Here is a 21675-nt window from a genome sequence, read left to right as displayed (position 1 = left end):
ATTTCCTCTCAAATAACGTGTTAATAAAAAAATAATAACTCTATCATTTGAAGATAAAAAATATAAGGCCAATTCAATTAAAGCTTCCTTAAAACAATAGATGAAAAAATGTTTTTGGTGTTGGGATAACACAATTTATATGGTCAAATGGTCACACAAGGGTAAAATTTATTATTAAGATAAATATAAAGCTTCCAAAATTTCGAAAAATCAAACGACTCATTTTGATTTATTTTTCATGAGAATCCAAACAAGGACGGGTAAAATCAGCTAGTGAATAATAAACTTCACGTTGTTTTAAGTCACTTTTGATTTTTGTTTCTGCAAATTTTACACATCTTTTAACGCCTCATCTGATTCCACTCTCAGCTGAAAGTTCGCCGTCCACACAATCGGCGGAGGAAGCAAAACAGCCGGGCGCACAACCCGTAAATTTCCAGCACATTTGCTTTTTCCAACCAAATTGTGCAGCAGCTCGTTTTGCTAATTTGAAACACTGAAAGAGACTTCTCTCAGTTGTTTCGGATTTTTTTTGCAACCGGCAAAATAATTTCGAAACAAGTGGGCACCGAGAGATATCTGCGCAAAGATACAAGGTACAAACGGAAAACAAGAATGGAAATTAAAACGAAAAATTGTTCGGAAAGATACGACCGAGAGGGGAAAAACCTTACCGAATAACTCCAACAAACCAACAAACCAGCCAGTCCGGGTGAGTTCATGTGTGAAACCGTTTACGGTATCATTAACTCGAGCATTTATTTAAATTAATTTTTTAACTTTGTTCGTCTTTTATTTTTTGGTTGAGGTGGAACAGCCATTATGTCGGACAATGTTTTGGTGAAATTTTTTCTCGGAAATTGGAACATAAATTGAAGGTAGGTGTTTTTGGGCCAAAGTGACTTAAAATAAAAGTTCCCTGGAGATAGTTTGCATTCATTCAAAATGAAAATCTCCCAATTTCGCCGAGATTAAGAATATGTTAAATATTAAAAAAACGATTAAAAGTTCATCGAAGCATTGAATCCCTACCAATCAAGCATAAATTGATTAGTCAAAAATTTCTAATAACTCAACAAGTGAGAAGCATAAATAAAGGGGCAAAATCAGTCCATTGACTGATTGATTGATTAACTTCTAGTTGATTTCGAGTACAAGGAAAAAAAACTTTACATCCATCTGAATCCGTTCACTTTCGGGCTGAGTAATCAAAACTGTAGCAATCAATCATAGCGTTTCCCGAGTCATTTTTCAACTCGGAACAGAACAAACGGACACACAAAAACCCTTTTATATTCACAAACCATCCACCAATAATCCAATCAGATCGAAATTGGAAAACAACTTTCTTTCCTGGCCGAGAGAAGAGACAGCCAAAGTGAGAAACAGGGATCGGAAAATAAATTACTCCTTTGCATATAAACACACCGGACAGGACCAAGACAAATACTCGAGAGACGACCAGAGTCCGATTTCCCAAAAGGGAATTCCAAAAATGGGAAATGGCCCCACTACCGAAGGGCGTGAAATGGGAAAGTGTTGAAAATTTGTTCATTCAAATTAACAACACAACAGACAGTCGGTCGGGAAGGCGCAAAGTCGATGACAAACAAACATCAACAAAGCTGGAGAAAGGAAGCGGAAACAAATGCGTCCCACCAACCAATCAACTGTCAAACCTATGTCAAGTGTAGGGAGCAATAGAAAGAACGGAACTCAACTACTGACCATTGCTGACCGGGCTTTATTGTAGGTATTATTTTGGGATCCAGTAAGAGATTCAGGTCAAATTCAAATCTTGGAACACAAGAAGAAGGTATTTTCTAGTCAAAGAGATAATTGAGCTCTGAAGGTGGGTTTGTTATTTTCTTGAAAAACAAAAGAAAATGATTTGAGTTTTCTGGATTTGCCCATGGATCATGTGGTGGTGTTTTTCTTCAACTGTTTTGCACAAAAATTAACCAGTAGTCGTTATTTTTGAACGATGTCACTGGAATAATCAAAACATTTATAAGATTCTAACCACACTTTTGATTTAAAGCATTTCCATAAAAAAATAAACCTGTACTAAAGTCCTTATATAATAGGGTAACGGACTTATTTTAAACCAGGGGAGTAAATTTGGACCACCTTGTCTAGCTTTCTTTAAAAGAAACTATTGGCGGATAAATTTTGGGCATTACATCAAGTATCCGCGCTTGAACTATATTTGTTGAAAACATTCTTGATAAGTTGCTTTTTAAGAGAGCTAGACAAGGTTGTCCAAAATAGGTCTTCTGGTCCAAAATAAGTCCACAACTCTATATAAATTGTGTTATAAAATATCTTGGCATTTTCCAACAACCAAGCTGAACTTGAATCTACGTATCCATATATTGTCGCTGTATCCCCAAATAGGAGTTTTCGTCAACATCAGTGACGGCGACATTCACTAACGACATTTCATGCTGACCATAGATCTATCAACAAACATCTTACAGCTGTCGGAACCAAAAAAGGAAGAGTTGTCGATTTCCGAGTTGTTAGTTGAATTGATTGTCGTGGTTTTTCGATTCTTACGGATCTTAATTCAGAGATTCACTCAGACACGTCTGTCGCTCACAAGAATAGATAAATGACTCTGCCTTTGTTTTGTTTGTTTTGCCAAGTGTTCCCAAAATAACAATCCTCTTTAAGGCCAAATCAAAGAAATTAATCAGCAGCAACAGCCTTGAAAACTGCGCTTCCTAAACCATTCCGTCTTTTTCCACCGGAAGACCAAATCAAAATCAGTGACAATCTTAAAAATCTGCGCTTCCTAAGTCAATTCTGTCTGTTTCCACCGGGAGGTCAAACCAAAACAAACAATCAGCAGTAGCAGTTTTCAAAATCTGCGCTTTCAAAGCCAATGCGCAATTTTCCACCGGAAGGCCAGAGCAAAACAAACAATCAGCAGCAGCAGCCCTGAAAATCTGCGCTTCTTAAGTCAATTTCATCTTTATCTACCGAGAGACCAAATCTAAATAAAGAATCAGCACCAGCAACCTTGAAATCTACGCTTCCTAAGCAAATCCATATTTTTTCACCGAAAGAGCAAATCAAACAAACAATCAGCAGAAGCTGCCTTAAAAATTTGCGCTTCCTAAGTCAACCTACAATTTTCCACCGGAATGCCAAATCAAACAATCAGCAGAAACTGTCTTATAAATCTGAGTTTCTTAAGCCAATCCGTTTTATCCACTGGAAGACCAAATCACAACAAACAATCAGTAGCGCTTCTTATGCCAATCAATCTTTTTTCACCAGATGGCCAAATCAAAACAAACAAACAGCAGCAGCAACCTTGAAATCTGCGCTTTCTAATCAAATCCGTATTTTTCCACCGGAAGGAAAAATCGAAACAAACAATCCACAACCGTAGCCTTGAAAATCTGCGCTTTCTAAGCCAATTCCGTGTTAATCCACCCGAAGGCCAAATCAAAACAAACAATCAGAAGCAGCAGCCTTAACAATCTGCGCTTCCTATGCCAATCCCTCTTTTTCCACCGGGAGGCCAATTTTAAACTAACAATCCAAGACCGCAGCCTTGAAAATCTGCACTTCCCTAGCCAATTGGTTTTTCCCCCCTGGGAAATCAAGTTAAAACAAACAATCAGCAGCAGCAGCCTTTGAAATCTGCGTTTCTTAGTCAATCAATCTTTTTTCATCAGAAGGCCGAGTCCACAAACGCAGCCTTGAAAATTTGCTCTTCCTGAATCAGCCCGCAATTTTCCACCGGAAGACCAAATCGAATCCAAAAGCAGAAGCTGCTTTAAAAATCAGTGCTTCCTAAGCCCATTTCGCCTTTTCCACTGGGAGACCAAATCAAAACAAACAATCAGCAGTAGCAGCCCTAAAAGTCTGCGCTTCCTAAGTAAATCCGTTTTTTTTCCACCGGGAGGCCAAATCACAACAAACAATCAGCAGCAACATCCTTAAACCCCACGCTTCTAAGTCAATTCCATCTTTTTGAAATCAAAGCAAACAATCAGCAGCAGCAGTCTTAAAAATCTGCGCTTCCTAAGCCAATTCTAACTTTATTAACCGAAAGGCGAAATCAAAACAAACAATCAGCAGCAGCCTTAAAATCTAGGCTTGCTGAGCAAATTCCGTCTTTATCCACCGGAAGGCCAAACCAAAACAAACAATCAGTAGCAGCCTTGAAAATCTGCACTTCCTGTGCCAATCCGTCTTTTTTCAGGGGCCGAATCCGAAACATTTTTTTTCGTAGCAGCAGCCTTGACAAACTGCGCTCTTTGTTCTTATTCTACCTACCACAATTCTAGCGAATCTCAATTCAGAGATTAAATTAGATACTAGACTGAGTCGATTTGAAGTCATTTTTGAATTCCTCAAACCCTGCAATCTAAAAAGCTTCCTTCTGGTTCAAAACTCATCCATGAATTATTACAAAATTTGGGAAATTGAATATTTTATCTATATCATTTTTTTTTTTCTTCGAGCCTTCAAATGGATTTTTTGCCAAACTTTGTCGAAAACAATATTTTTCTATCTTATTAGACAAAAAAGTTATCTGCTGTTTAAGAGGGGTACGTCTTTTGGCAATGAATAACAATAAATTCAATTGACATCACTGCTTAGTGCCTACCGGGGTCCAGAGGTGAAAAATAAAAGAAAAAAAACAAAAAAGCGCTCAAATGTCAAAATTATCCAATTTAATCACCGACCAGTGAGCAGGCAACTAATTTTGTTTCATTAGAATGACCATTTTTAAAACTTTTTTTTAAGTCATTGAGCGAGTTTTGCATTGGATAAGTTTACAAGTTTTACTAAACTGATTATGCCTCATCTTTGAAACAACAGCTTTGTTGATTTTGTTTGGTTCCGGCACAAATTTTTATCATAAATGATTACAATTTTTTTTCAAAAAGTGCTCATTTTTTTGTCGAAATAAAAAAATGCTGCAGCAAAATTTTTAGTTGCCTGACCTAGACCGGGGTATTGCTTGATTTATTTTCATGCAATGCTTTGCGGGGCACGAGCAGTGATGTCAATTGAATTTATTGTTTTTTATGCCAAAAAACATACTCCTCTTAAACAGCTCATAACTTTTTTGTCCAATTATATACGAAGTTGAGGTCTTTGTCGAAAATTCCCTTTAAAAAATTTCAAAATGGTACAAAATCCATCAGCAGGCTCAGTTCCACAGAAGAAACAAAAATGATATTGATTTTTCAGTACAAAATATTCAATTTTTTCATAGTAACCTAAAAGTTTTTATAAACTCATGTCAACGTAACCTCAAAATTCTGCAACAAATCATGGATGAGTTTTGAATCAAAACGAAGCTTTTTAGACCCCAGGGTTAGAGAACTTCAAAAATGACCCCAAATCGACTCAGTCTACTCAGACACGTCTGTCACTCACAAGAATAGATCAATGGTTGACTTCGTTTTGTTTTTTTGCTTAGAGTGCCAAAATAACAAACGGTGCCATAGATATTAATTTAAATTTATGCATCTTCAGTGTTGTCGAATACCACTTTTATTTTATTTTATTTCTATTAAATTTGATTTATTGTATGCATATCCTTCATCTCATCTCAAAATTAATATGCCATGTTTCGTCGTCGCTGGTTCAAAAGGTCGCCAACCAACAGCGCAAAAACTTCGGATTTCAACTGTATTGACGTTTGTTTTCTTCAATAGGCTCAGCCGTCTCAAGACCAAGAAAGCTGAAATTTGGCAGAGGTGATCGACCGCTGCAAGCTGTGTATGAAAATTTCAAATTTTAACATTTTTACACCTCCCATAATTGTTTATGGTTTTTTTTAAATGCCACAAATAGCAATGCAAATTATGGAAGCGATTCATTTAGTACTGAATAGGCGCAACGAGTTTTATTTTTGTATGGAAATTTGTATGAAATAACTAAATTTTTCATACAAAAATCGCCAGTGATGTACTGAAAGTTCCAAAAAATATATCTTAGGATTTCAAATATGACTTGATTCTCGCAGTACATTTCATGTGAAAAAACCTTAAAACTAACTTACTTTTATCCAAAAAAGATATTCGATGATATACCAAAAAAAAATTCAAAATATATTTCTATATTTCAAGCGTTTTGACTGCAAATTTTTAAGTTGTTTAATCGTAGGATGAAAATTAAAAAAACTGCAATAAAAACTGCATTACATAGCCAATGTATTTGTTAATCTATTGAACCTTGACAAAGCATTTCTTAACATTTGTGAAAGCTCTAGCCAGCAAAACATCCCAATTTTAAACAATTTTTATCGAATTACGATTTTTTATTTTGAAATGGTAATAAAATTTTTCATGGAAGACTTAGCTTTTTCTAATGTTTACAAAAAATTAAACTTAAGAATAGGCAAAACCAATAATTAAACAAAAACTTTATTTCAAGCTTATTCGAATTTTCTGGCAGATATATTACACACCAAATGTCTTCTTCCATACAAATTGCCATATAAAAATTAATCGCGTTGTGTTCATTCAGGAATCAACCAAACCACCTCAATTATTACAGTGATGCTTGGGGATCCAAAAGACATCGAAAAAACAAATGGGAGCAAAAGCCTTTTTTTGCAGCGGTCTAGTGCTCCTTAGCATTCTAAATGATTGGAAATGTTCTCAGATTTTCAAATTGGGGGTCAAACGGGGGTCGTCCATACAATGGAAATAATATTTTAGCAATATTGGCGATATTATGCATGGTATTTAGATAAAAAGTGGCACATGGGTGTTTTAAAGGGAAATATTTTATTCCAATTATCCAACTTAGAGTTAGGGGTCGGCCAAAGGGGTCGTCCATATTGACTATTTACTGTTTTTTTAAGATGTTGTCGTGATCAGTGTTCAATACTTACACAGTTCAACCTTCACTCAACTGATAGCATATCCTTTGTCAAAGTCGAAGGTTTCATATTTTTATCTTTCAAAGTAAAGGAACTATTTATCGTATTCATATCTTGTCGTAATCTATTCAAATTCATTTGAAAGCCACTCCAACCATATTCAATAGAAAATGATTGAAGTTTTGTTCAAAAATGTTTTTGCTGGACATTGACGAACATTTTCGTTTCTCGAATATATAGGTAGGACTACGAGATATTTTATATGATTTAGTCCCTTTTTCGGCTGTTACGAAGATTTGTTTTTAGGGAGATTAAACACGAAATTAAAAAAAAAAAACAAGGGATGATTAACGGCAATAATTCCGCAGTTGAGCTTCAATATTAACTAGCGACCCCTCAAGTGAAAGAGTTTGACTATTGGGTAACGAAAATTAGTGCCACGAGTTCGCTAGTACAAGCTACTAGTGTAAAAATCGCTAGAAATTAGTTTACCTCCGATATCACCATACGACTCTTCTGATGAAAGGGTATGACTTGTTAGAGACGAAAATTAGTGTCGCGAGTTCGCTAGTACAAACGACTAGTGTTAAAAGCGCTTTAAATTATATTGGCTCCAATTCCAATTTGCGACCGGCTATGTGAAAGGCTTGGCTTGTAGATGATGAAAATTAGTAACAAGAGTTCGATTTTACAAGTTTTAGTGTAAATACCGCTAGAAATTAGTTAAGCTCCGATTTCACCATGCGGTCCTTTCTAAGGGGTATGACTTGTAGGAGACAAAAATTAGTGTCACGAGTTTGCTAATACAAGCTACCAGTGTAAGCACCGCTAGAAATTTGTTTAGCTCCGATTTTCAACTTACGTCCTCTCTAGTGAAAAGGTATAAATTGTAGGTGACGAAAACAAGTGTCACGAGTTCGCTAGTATAAGCAACTGGTGTTAGTACCGCTTGAAATTTGTTTAGCTCCGATCTCACCATGCGATCCCTCTAATGAAAGGGTTCGACTTCAAGGAGACGAAAATTAGTATCGCAAGTTTGCTAGTACAAGCTACTAGTGTTAATAGTACTTCAAAATAGATTTGCTCTGATTTCAACAATTCACCGAACAAGTGAAAGGGTTTTACTTGTAGATGACGAAAATTAGTGTCGCAAGTTCGCTAGAACAAGCTTCTAATGTAAGTACCGCTTGAAATGAAATTTGCTTCGCTTTCAATTTGCCACCGTTTGAGTGACGAAAGGGTTTGACTTGTAGATGATGGAAATTAGTGTAACGAGATCGCTATTACAAGTTCAAGTGTAAATACCGCTCAAAGTGAGTTAAGCTTCGACTACAACATGCGGCCCTCTCAAGTGAAAAGGTATGACTTGTAGGAGAGTTCGCTAATACAAGCTACTAATGTTAATTTTAAATTAGATTTGCTTTGATTTCAACTTGCTACCGGTCAAGTGGAAAAGTTTCACTTGTTGGTGACAAAAATTAGCGTCACGAGTTCGCTAGTACCAGCTTCTAGTGTAAGTATCGCTTAAAATTTGAGTTGTCCAATTTCAACTTGCGACCAGTCAAATGATGGTTTCACTTGAAGGTGACAGAAATTAGAGTCGCGAGTTCGCTAGTACAAGCTGCTTGTGTAATAACAGTTAGAAATAAGTTCAGCTTCGATTTAAATATGAGACCTCCTTGTGAAAGGGTATAAATTGTAGGTGAAGAAAACAATTGTCACGAGTTCGCTACTACAAGCTACTGGTATAAGTACCGCTAGAAATAAGTTTAGCTCCGATTTAGCTGAGACCCCTCTAGTGAAAGGGTTTGACTTTTAGGTGACGAAAATTAGTGTCGAGAGTTCGCCAGTACGAGCTACTAATGTAACTTCCTTTCAAAATTAGTTCAGCTCCGATTTCAACTGGCGACCGGTCTAGTAAAAGGGTTTGACTTGTAGATGATGAAAGATAAGTGTCGCAAGTTTGCTAGTAAAAGCTTCTATTGTTAGTAACGCTTTAAATTAGATTTGCTTCAACTTAAATTTGCGACCGGTTAAGTGAAAGGGTTTGACTTGCAGGTGCTGAAAATTAGTGTCACGAGTTCGCTAGTACAAGCTACTAGTGTTAATAGTTCTTTAAAATAGATTTGCTTTGATTTCAACCTGTCAGCGGTCAAGTGAAAGGGTTTGACTTGTAGCTAGTACAAGTGTTAGTACCGTAAACATTAGATTTTCACCGATTTCAACTCGCGACCGATAATGTGGAAGGATTTGACTTGGAGGTGACGAGAACTAGTGTCGAGAGTTCGCTAGTACAAGTTCAGCTCTGATATCGATATGAGAACCCTCAAGCGAAAGGTTTTGACTTGTAGGTGACGAAAATTAGTATCGGGAGTTCGCCAGTATGAGCTTTTAGCGTAAGTACCGCTCAAAATTAGTTAAGCTCCGATTTCAACTTGCGATTAGTTTGGTAAAAGAGTTTAATTCGTAGGGGGCGAAAATTAGTGTCGCAAGTTAGCAAGTCAAAGCTTTTGGTGTAAAAACGTCTAAAAATTAGATTTGCTCTGATTTCAACTTGAGACCGGTCAAGTGAAAGGGTTTGACTTGAAGGGAAAATTAGGGTCGTCAATTTCATTGAATGCATCTGAGAAGTGGTCTCGGTGGTAAATTTTGTGACTCGAATATATATCACTCCTGAATAAAAAGGTGAATAGTCATGGCCACTTAGTAAGCGATTCAAAGTGCGAATTCTAATGATGCTTAGTTCGATATCTCAGTACCAGTGTTTGGTAGAGAAATTTGATTGTAGTTCATAAACCTGTACCACAAATTCGTGGATTCGAGTGATTCTGATTTGTATCTCTTGTTTGCATCTTCCATCCTCAGATTGTTTTCGAGTAATATTGATCCATCTAATTTTTGTTTTGTTAGAACGTCTGCATGTTCGTTGCCATCTTTCCCGACATGTGAGGGTGCCCATTAGAATTTTACATTTTTGGCTGTAGCTAGTGAACATATGTCGTGCGTGACTTGATCAAACTTTTGGTTTTAAATGTCCCTTTTTAAAATTTAACAGCCTGACTGGGAATCATTGAAAATTATTACTTCAGTCCCGGTTTCTTTGTTTGTAACCTTTATTGTAAAAAAATAAGGATGCGAGACTTTGAGTTTGTGTTGGGTTCAACTTTCGATTATTGAGACGACTATCTGTCACACTGGTCATGATCATGCATCAGATTAAGAGAACATTAGTGCGCGGAATTTTTTAGGGACAGTCAATCGATTTCAAGTGTCCAATTCTGGATCGGGAGTCGAAAAAATGGGTCTTCCATATTTTAATGGTTCAATAAATTCGCAATACAGGGTGATACGGTCAAAATTTGGTCAATATCAACTTGACGTATTTCTTTCAATTTTGCATTTAAAAAACCCGAACACCCCTCATTTTGAAGGTGTGTGTTTAGAATGTTGCTTCTATTTTGATTTTGGAATTCACTCTTCAGTTGTCAAAATGCCGTCCAAGGAAGAAGAGCAGCATATCAAAATTTTGCTCGAGTATCGCGAAAATCCGCTAATCGCACGCAAAACTGGCAAAATCGCCAAAAGTTGCCAAATCAACCGTTACAAATGTAATTAAAGTGTTTGGGGAACGTTTGTCGACAGCCAGGAAGTCTGGATCGGGGGGAAATCGAAAACCGGAAGCCACTGAGACGACAAAGAGAGTTGCCGGTAGTTTCAAGCGAAACCCTAACCTCTCTCTCTCCGAGATGCCGCAAATAAGCTGGATGTATCGTCTACAACCGTGCATCGAGTCAAAAAAACGAGCCGGACTATCGACTTACAAGAAGGTAGTGACTTCAAATCGCGATGATAAACATAATACGACGGCCAAAGCGCGATCCCGGAGGCTGTACACGACGATGCTGACGAAGTTTGACTGCGTGGTAATGGACGACGAAACCTACGTCAAATCCGACTACAAGCAGCTTCCGGGACAGAAGTTTTATACGGCAAAAGAAAGGGGAAAGGTAGCAGATATTTTCAAGCACATGAAACTGTCAAAGTTTGCGGGAAAATATCTGGTTTGGCAAGCCATCTGTACCTGTAGCTTGAAAAACAGCATTTTCATAGCTTCCGGGACTGTCAACCAAGAAATTTACGTGAAAGAGAGTCTGAATAAACGTCTGCTGCCTTTCCTGAAGAAACAAGGTTTTTCCGTACTGTTTTGGCCGGATCCGGCATCTCGCCATTACGGTAAAAAGGCCATGGAGTGGTACGCCGCCAACAACGTGCAGGTGTTTCCCAAGGACAAGAACCCTCCCAACACGCCAGAGCTCCGCCCAATTGAAAAATACTGGGCTATTGTCAAGCGGAACCTAAAGAAGACCAAAAAAACTGCTAAGGACGAGCAGTAGTTCAAGGCAAACTGGCTTTCTGCGGCGAAGAAGGTGGACAAGGTGGCTGTACAAAATCTGATGGCAGGGGTTAAGCGTAAGGCCCGGCAATTCAGATTTGAAAAGCGGAAGCCTAACTGAATATTTTCCCTGAATTTTATACTAATTAAACTTGAAAAAGAAATTTAATTTGATTTTTTAAATAAACGATTTCACCGATTCACATGCGTTTTCCCTTGACAAAATTTTGACCGTATCACCCTTTAATGTTGTTGTTATGGTATAATTTTTGATGAAAAATTGTGCATTTGAGGGGTCGTCTATATTATTTGAGGTCACCAATATGAACTGTTAAATGGTTTTTAGAAATAATTGCTTTATTTTGCATGAGATGGAGACGAAGTTCAATACACAGGAGCTTTACATAACGGACAATTCAATTACTGGACCAAGTTTTGAATCAGATGACAGAAAAAGGGGTCATGCATATTAACTTTTAAATGTTTTTTTTACAAAAATTGTGTTACTTTACACCGAGTCGAGACGAAAATTCATACACGAGCGATCTACACAGCCGACAATTAATTCTTGATTTCATATTTTAAATCACATGACAGGAAAGAGGTCGTTAATTTTAACTGTTGATTGTTTTTGCAATAATCCCTTATATTGCATCCGAACAAGACGAAAATCCGGGTTTTCGTTCCGACACGTTCAATCAATTTCTTATTTTGATGAACAAGCAAAAGAGTTGTTCATAAATTCTTTTTAATATTTCATGCTATATCGTCGTAAAATTAACTTTGAAGCGTTTCTCAATTTTTTGCTCTGTCATCCAATTAAAATGGGAGAAAATTCTCTAGAATAAAAAAAATGAACGCCATCAGCTTGTTACCCAATATCCGATAATACCGAAAACACTTCCAAAGAATCCACAGGAGAGGGCAAAAAACACTCAGCAGGTACCACCATAAAACGCCAAAACCTATCGCCCATTTCGATGGAATTTGCTTTCCGAATCCGAACACGAATGGTCGGAATTTCATTCCGATTTTAACACTCCCCAAATGGTAACAATAATGTTTGCTCACTTGACATGAAGAAGGGTGTTTACGTTCACGAAGCTGATTCGAATTTCAAATTCAACCAGCCAGCCAGCCAGAGCACTGTTTTCTTCAATGTTTTCCCCCAATCTTGGTAGAAGTGAAAGAAAAAACTCATTGTCAGTCAAGGGTGGGCCTTCGGGATCTGATTTGAGTTCTGTTTTCTTCCCACTACTGGCTCCGAAATGAGATACTTGAGCGGGATTTTTATGTTTGCTTAACATCGAGAAAAAGTCTGATTCCTAGTACCCTCCAATGGCTCAGTTTTTTTTGTGATTGTTTTCTGCCACTTCGATTGGTTTCGTTTATAGTTAACATATTGTAGTTTTTTTATGATGCAACGGAGAAATAATCTGAATTCGAGTCATGATTTGTAAAAATTAACCAAATTTATACAATGTTCTCTTTGAGTTGACGCCACTTTCAAAAGTACGTGGTTTGTTATGAGAAATGATTTTTTTACAAAGTTTGGGGGTGTGAAAGGATTTTGTAACCATTCTTCGGAGTCCCAGCAAACATAAAATCGTATTTAAAATAATAACTCAAGTAATTAAAAATGTTACTGCGGACCCCTTTTTAACTAACGCATATAAAAGGTCGTAAAAATTACTCGAAGTTTGATATGATAAAAAGTCTGCCATTTTTGAAGTTTTTGAAGACGATTTCGTTCCTTTTTTTTCTCCCGCGTTGGTCGAGTAAGAAAACAGTTTTGTTGTTCTCTCTGCGACCAGCAGTGTAACCAGATTGCTAAAAATCAGATGGTGTATTTGCAAGAATTGTCCAATGAAAATTATGTTTTTTGTGACCTTCAGAAACCAACCCTAAAGGTCCCTTAAAATGTTTGTTTTGTAGCAAACACAACTCATTTTGTTGAAGTCGTATCGAAAAACATTAGATTGATATGTTTTCAAATGGATAAAGAGCTTTTATTTAATCAATATAAGTGCTTGGGTTTAAAGAACACAGCTGGTTATTTTGAAAGTTCCTGTAAAGTTTTAAGCATTGATTTTATAACTAAATATAACATAAAAAAATTCTTGTAATAATAATTTGAAATTTTTGTTATTTCTGTTCAATTACAATTTGTTTCTAATCAATTGCGATGAAGCTATTTGAAAGATTGGATTGGATAGGGTGACCAATTTGAGAACTAAACCATTGTCTTTCAACATATTGTGACCAAATGTGAGGTATATCGATTTTTAATTAACGCTTTTCGTTGCACTGCGCACAACTTCTCAAAAAATACAAATTTATTTACCAAAAATTTTATTAGAAATGAAAAACGATCTTTCGATTAGCTCAAGAATACGAAATCTGCATATTTGGTCAATTTAATGTAGAAATAAGCAACGGTGCACAGTAATTCAATTTTCAAAACACCTGGCGAGATGTCTGTTTTTAACATTTTAGGGCTTTGAAACTTACTAAAATTGATCAACAATGATAGTTCCACTGAAAATACCTTATTATTTTTATATTTCATTTGAAATTTCTGTTTTTTTTTTTATTTATACCGTAAAAATTTGAAAAATTTCAATAGCTCGGTAAGTAGTTCCCTGCATTAAAATTTTCTTACCGATTCCTGAGAAATATCTCGTCCCCTTAAAGGTTCATTGAATCTAAAATCATCTCAAAATAACAATACAAATAAAATAAAATCAAAACAGATTGACTTAACAACGCTCTGGTGCTGATTACTTTTTCTTAACTTTTCATTATTCAACGCGTCAATAATAAAATTTTTATGTTAGATGAGAATTTTTCAATAATTTCGCAAATACTGATCAAAATTTTGTAATTCAGTTTATTTCTCAACTATCATTTTTCTCTGTATGATTGATTTGACAATAAAAACTCTTAATTTTCATTTTATACAAGGAAAAGTTATTTATGCTTTATATTTTATAATTTTTTAATATGACTTTTATACCTTTTTATTTGTGATTTTTTTTCATGTTTCACATCTTCAAAATAATTCCTTAAAAGTTTTGAACTATTTTTAAAATTTCAGTGGTTCTCATGAATTTTTACCATCAAAATACTCGAAGATTTGGGTAATTATCTGAAGAGTATTTAACAAACAGTAAATTAAACATGTTTTCGGAGTTATTCCTCATTGAAAAAATCAGAAAGGAATTCATACTGATAGTGCTACAAAATTTGATAAGGATGTTTTATTAATGGAATTCTAAGAAAACTGAACCGCCGGATTAAGGGGGGGGGGGGGGGGCAAAAGAGGCAATTGCCCCGGGCCTCCCGGTTGCGGGGGCCCCCGAGGGAAAAAATAAACTACTACAAATCTATGAAAAGAAATCAAAACTAGAAAATCGGAATAAAAAGTGGAAGAGGTAGTAATTAAGCTACGACCGCTAAACGTAGAATTACGCAATTCTTTTCTTCAATAATAGAACTTATGGTGTTTTTTCCGAACTGACCAACATATGACAGTGTAAAAATGGCAATATATGACTGACAAATTTCAAGCATATAACAGAATTCAACCATGTGACATAAACTTATCACCAGAAATAATCTGAGCAAGCAGTCCATGTGACATAATCGGACCATGCAACACAATCTGAATATGCAATATAATCTCGACCATGTGACATAATCCGACCATGTGACACAATCCGATCATGCAACGTAATCGACCATGTGACAATCCGACCATGCAACACAATCGACCATGTGACATAAATTGACCATGTGACATAATCCGATCATGCAACATAATCGGATCATGCAACATAATCGGACCATGCGACATAATCCGACCATGTGACATAATCCAACCATGCAACATAATCGACCATGCAACATAATCGGACCATGTGACATAATCGGATTATGCAACATAACCGGACCATGTGAACTAATCCGGTCATGCAACATAATTGGATCATAAGACATAATCCGGCCATGCAACATAATCGGACTATGTGACATAATCCGAACATGCAACATAATCGACCATGTGACATAATCCGATCATGCAACATAATCAGACCATGTGACATAATCGGGTCATGCAACATAATCGGAACATGTGACATAATCGGGTCATGCAACATAATCGACCATGTGACATAATCGGACCATGTGACATAATCGGACCATGTGACATAGTCCGACCATGCAACAAAATCCGATCATGCAACATATTCGGACCGTGTGACATAATCGGATCATGCAACATAATCCGATCATGCAACATAATCGGACCATGTGACATAATTCGACCATGCAACATAATCGAACCATGTGACATAAACCGACCATGCAACATAATCGGATCATGTGACAAAATTTGATTATGCAACATTATTCGACTATGTGACAGAATTTGACAAACAACGCCACTTGCGATGACCTATAGGATCCACTGGACGCCTCCGCCGCTGGCTGTCAACGCTGCCGCCCGTCATCACTGCTGCCCGTCATCGCTGCCACTGGTTCACGGTTGCCACTGAACTACTGCAAATCAGAGATGCCAATATGCCTGATTTTTCAGGCGTTGCCTGATTTTTTGAGGCTATACCTGACAACCTGATAAGCCATTGAGTTTCCCTGATTTTTTAAAATATGCCTGATTTTGCCTGATTTTTGCGAATGTCATGAAAAATGAGTTGTAAGAAACTGGAGTAGGTACCATAGCTGAAGTGAAAAGTGAAAATGTGGCTGAATCAAAGCAATCGAAAAATTCCCGTCCATTTTTATTTAAAAAAGGGATTTAAATGGAATGTTTCGATTGCTTGATGCAGAGTAGAATTATTCAACCAAGTACTCTCACAACACATATTAGCGTGAAAATGTAGAGCGATGACCAAAAAAAAAAGATCATCACTTTGAGCGAAATTTCCGAGGTTTAACGTAGCCTGATTTTTGAAAAAAAAATGTTGGCAACCCTGCTGCAAATCGATATCTGAGTCGGATTACCACTGGTGGGGTCCACACTCAGATCGAAGCGCAGCAAACGTCTGCTCAGTTCGACGACAAACAGAGAAAGAAACCGAGTCGACCAAAGAGCTCTTTGTTTTATACCTTTAGTAGGTAGGGAAAAACAAAAACCCATCAAAGCAGGCGTTGGTGATGACGTCATAATCCTTTAGATAGGATGTCCGTGAAATGGAAAGTTTTCGTGACGCGAGATCTGTTCGCAAATTTCAATTTGTCCCCCTATAGTGTAGCCGTAAGACGTAATTCTACGTCAAAAAAAAATCGAAATTTTATCATTTTGACCATAGCATTTCGATTAGAGATGTACCGAATAGTGGTATTCGGCGAACGGCCGAATACCGAATATTGACCTTTTCAACTATTCGGCCAAACGAATATTCGGCCAAACGAATATTCGGCCGAATATTCGGTCAAATATACTGTTGGGGTTTTAATGAAAATTCAAAAGCGATAATTTAAATTTCCTTCTATTTCTTTCACCTTATTGCTTTTCTTGTTTTTTAGTCGATTATTTTCAACCAGATGATGTATTACAATATCTTGTTCAAGTAGGGGTCTCTCTGATTTAAAAAAATCACCAATAACTGAAATGACATCAGATGACTTGTCGCTTCAAGGGCGTCTATCACCAAAGAGATGGGTTTCTCTGAAATCTGGCAAAAAACACGTCGAAACTAGTGCCAAGCAATATGAAATTGCTTATTTGATATCGAATTAGATGAAAGTCGAATTTGAGCAAGATATCTTCAAAAAAGTTGTTAAAAAGTACGATGATTTTTAGCAGTGGGCAAATCAGGACAATTTTAGAAAAAAAAAACTAAAAAAAAACGGCAAATGTTATCAAAATCAAGGCCAAAAACATACAATAGGAAAAAAAAAAAGAAAATAACTTGAAATTAAATATTTTCATTAAATAGCAGGAGCAGTCTTAAAATCGGATCGTATGGATTAAACAAAAATTGATACTCATTTTGGAAATGTTTAAAAATCGTTTTTGAAGATAAAATCTTGTAATTTTTAAAGAAAAATTAGAATTCTTTATTTTATTTAGCAAATTATTTTAATAAAGCCGGACAAAATCCGGGAAGTTTTGAACAATATCTGAGCATCCTGGCCAGATTTGACTAATCTTGAATTCTTTATTGGATTATGGGCAAGCCTGGGTATTTCAAAAAAATCTAGAATAAATTATAATCAAAGTATAAAGCAACATTTATCAGCATTCTCCTGTACGATCTACAGTAAAAGATACACGGTTACACCTAAGATGCTTAACTGAAACCATAAGTTTTTGATGATTGTGTAGCGTTTTCAACATTACTTTTGGCTATTCTACAAATTATCCAAATTCATTTGAAAAATTTTACCTTCATGTTATTGTATGGATTTCAAAAATAAATATTCGGCCTATTCGGCCTATTCGGCCGAATACTTAGCTCAGCTATTCGGTGAGCCGAATATTCGGCTTAACGGTTTTTTAGCGGTATTCAGCGCCGAATATTCGGCCAACCGAATATTCGGTACATCTCTAATTTCGATATTGCTTTCAATCCGGAGTTCTGCCTGCTATAATTTTGACAGTTCCATTAATTTGGCAAAATAATAAAATTAGCAGCGAAATGGGTATCGAACTCATGTCTTCAAAAAACCTGTGATTGCGATTACCGTCTAGGCCACAGAGACTCAAAATGAAATAGAAATTCCGGATCAGAAACTAGATTTCAAAATTGATGTTTACGTTTTTACACAGAATTTAAAAAAAAAAAATTTTTTACATTACATAATTTACAACCAGATATATCGAGGTCAAGGAGGTGAGCGCCCCAAGTCAAAATCCCAAGTTGAATTTCATAACATTTCCAATCTAGATCAGCCTAGAGTTCAAGTTTAGATTCAAGCATTTAGAATTTGAGGTGAAAAATATGAATGAAGCTGGAAAAGCTAAGAACAAGCCTCTCACCTCTGAAGACACTTTATCGGAAACCAAATCTGAAAACCACCATCTTATTCCATAATCTTTTATTTAATTAAGCATGTAGAAAATAATTGTAAGCGCTATTGTTTTTAGAAATTCCATAAATTTTGTGAGAAATTCCTACAGATTTTCAAACGTTTATATAAACATGCATTTTTCCATATAAAAATCCCTGAGAATGAAAAAAAAACCTCTACGTAGAGGTTTCATAAACCGTTGTCTTGTTTGAATGTAATGTGAGAGAGAAAAAGAAAGTGATTTTTTCATTTTTCCTACCGACTTTAAAAATCATTTCTCTCTGCTTGAATCTTTTTTTCCTCCATCCATTGCAATCTAATTGGAAGAACAAACCCATTTTTAACGAAACCCGCCTCAACTCACCATCCCACGGTTTTTTCCCATCTTCTCGTTGCAGGCTCTGTACCATAAGCTGAACTATGCGATCCCCGGCTCCACGGCTCTGAAGGTGGCCACCTATGCTGCGGCACCAGCTCATTATGAGTATTCTGCTGCTCCGACGGCCACAGTTACTAAGGTATGCCTATGTTGTCCTACCAACTAACTAGTCCGACATGTGAAGCAGGAAATTGTGAATGGTGGGAGTGGTGGTTTTTAAGGGGAGTGGCTGGTGGGACGGAAGTGTTCGTTCATGTGTGGGGCTTCCAACTAACGTGCTGGGTGTATAAGCTCAGCAGCAGCCATCAGCCAGCAACGGGGAGTGTATTAATTCATAACAAATTTCAATTATGTTTCATTACCGCTTCATCCACTTGAATCCGGTGGGAAATTAAAGACCTTTTTTCCCATTCTGTGCGCCGTCGTTTGTATGTTTATTAGTATCATACTTTGAAATAAATCGTTTACAAAAACAAACACAAGCCATGTTATTCAATAGGTGTAATTAACTCTATAATAATTTTGTTCCAGGAACAATTAAGCATGTTGGCTTGCTGGTTTTACCATAATGCTAGGGAAAAAGTTAACCAAACACTTATTTTATTGGTTAAAGGTTTAATTTTACTTGCGCACAAAATCTTTAATTCAGTGGATTCAGTAGATTTCAAGTCGTGTGAAAAGATACTTCAGATTTCGAAAATTAGAGTAAACATCTGAAATGTATAATATAGGAGTAAACTTTTGAAAACAAACTCGACGATTATAGATTGTCTAGTTTGCTATCAACAATCTCGTTCATCTTCAATAAATCTTTCATTCTTCAAAAATTTTACCTACTCACAGACTGATTGGAAATTTTTAAATTTAGATTTTTCTCGCGATCGAGGCTGAATTGGGATCTTTATACCAAATAAGCAGAAATTTCAGCATTACTGGTTGACATTTGAAAATAATCGAAAATTTTATTGCTAATTCCGACGATGAATCTAAAGTCAAAGCAATTAATCACGGCGTACACTTACATTTGTAAATTTACTTTAAACTATCATCTTTAATGTTAAAAAATGATGGATTCACTGAAATTAACTAATTTTCGATTTGCTTATAAATTCAATACTGAAACTAGTTCTTCTCTTATTGCCAGTTATTTTTTAATTTCAAAGAAATAAATAATGATTTGATATTTATTTTCAAAATCATGAATGATTTTGGTTTTTGGAAGAATTATAGAAATTATCTGTATTGTTTTCAGGTTCAATTTTACTGGCCTATCAAACAAAATGAAACCAATAAATAATCTAATACTTTTTTTTTCTCCATACAAAGTTATGTAGTGACCCTATAGAGGTCAGCGGTTCTCTCTGTAAAAATTTTTCCAATTAAAATTCTCACCGTAGTAACGAGAAACTACTTGATTGTAAAAGGTGTTTACACACAAGTCTTAGCAAGCAAGTCAGAAATTTGGCTTGTCTCGGACAGAATTAAGTTTGAATTTACTCAAGGCTCGAGACATTTCGTTTCGCGACACTATATGACGTGCACGAATTGAAACTTATTTTTAACAATAAATTATAATTAAAATCTAAACCTGACATACAAAAACCCTGACTCGTCTTTAGGTATTGATTAAGAAGTGTTCAAATTCCTCAAAATTAATTCATCGAATACTAATTTTATACATCAACAAGCTGGAAGGTTTGTAACAGGCGTTTGCCACTAATGCTGGTCATCAGAATAAGCAAACAAAAAATCTTAAACTTAGCATCCTGTACTTTATAACTAAAATTTTTGATTTAAAAAAAATGTCATTACAAGTTGTATGCTGATATAAAATATTGTTAAAAAATTCAATTTCAATCTCAATTTTATTTGTGTTTCTTGTTCTTTTAAATTTTCAATATCACATTCAAAATAATTTTGATGAATTACACAAGGCCACCTAATTACGTTCTTCCGAGGTGCAAAGAATTTAAAAGCATATTTTGACTAATTTGGGTGCCTTGAATCTGAAGATATTTCTTAGAGCATGTGTTATTGAATTTTTTTTTGAAAATTGATTTAAATCACATAAGAAAATTCAACACTTTTCCCAATACTTCTAGTTATTTTGAGTTTCGCGAAAAAAGTTATACAAGTTTCTAACCAAATTGAATTTAAGATTATTTAAAAATAAAAATCTATTCAGTACCAACAAAATTGATAAATGAAATTATGTTCTTTAAGGTTTCTGCAGTTATGTCAGAAATACTTGTAATGATATCTTTCTAAATTTGTAAAAACTGTAGAATTTTACTTTTCAGATCATGCATAATCAGCATCATCATCAAAATAATATTCCTTAATTGAATGAAGTATAATAAACAAACTCAGAATCAGAGTTTTTCTTAAATGTAGATTTGTTAATTAATCAGTTGTCAATGAATGATTTCACTCAAAACTTATTCTTTTAAAATCTTATCAATATGATATGAACAAAAACTTAAGATGATAGACCAAATTTGACAAAAGATTCGAGTTCAAGACGTTTGAATCTACCAAATAAACCTTGGAAACGTTGACCATAAACGTATTCATTGGAAAAATATCCTTCTTAAAAACTTATCTTTCCTTCTTTATATTTGTTTGAATTTTCAATTGAACTTACCGTATTTTTAAGTCAAAGTTTTGAATGTTTTATGAATATTTTGAAAATTTTTGTATTCGTTTTTCAATTCCTAGTTTCTGTGTTCTGAAACCATATGCCTTTGAATCTAAATTTTTGATAAGAATAACATAGTTTCTAGCTTCTGTTCTTTCCCGACCCAATATTTCAATTGATAGTGACAAAATCTTCAGAGCTTGAAGTTTTGAACTTTAACAGCGATTGAAAATAGATTGATTATTAATTTATTTTTATAATTATTATTTTTATATTTTTTATTAAATCATGTTTTCAAAACCAATCATGATGATTATGAATTAATGATAATTTTTTTTTTTGAAAAATTATTGGTTTTTTGAAGATCA

General features: G+C 35.4%; 1 protein-coding gene across 2 annotated transcripts in view; it reads left to right on the top strand.

Moving 5' to 3' along the window:
* Positions 1–21675, top strand: part of LOC129757773 (basic-leucine zipper transcription factor A-like) — a 138631-nt gene that overhangs the window by 71625 nt on the left and 45331 nt on the right. For both annotated transcript variants that reach the window (XM_055755072.1, XM_055755070.1), the window contains exon 4: positions 18689–18808. In XM_055755072.1, the coding sequence (XP_055611047.1) occupies positions 18689–18808 (120 nt within the window). The remainder of the gene's footprint in view (positions 1–18688; positions 18809–21675) is intronic.

The sequence above is a fragment of the Uranotaenia lowii genome, chromosome 3 (genome assembly GCF_029784155.1).
Source record: "Uranotaenia lowii strain MFRU-FL chromosome 3, ASM2978415v1, whole genome shotgun sequence".
Lineage (NCBI taxonomy): Eukaryota > Metazoa > Arthropoda > Insecta > Diptera > Culicidae > Uranotaenia > Uranotaenia lowii.
The sequence above is the reverse complement of the archived record's forward strand: the minus strand, read 5'-3'. Positions and strand labels throughout refer to the sequence as shown.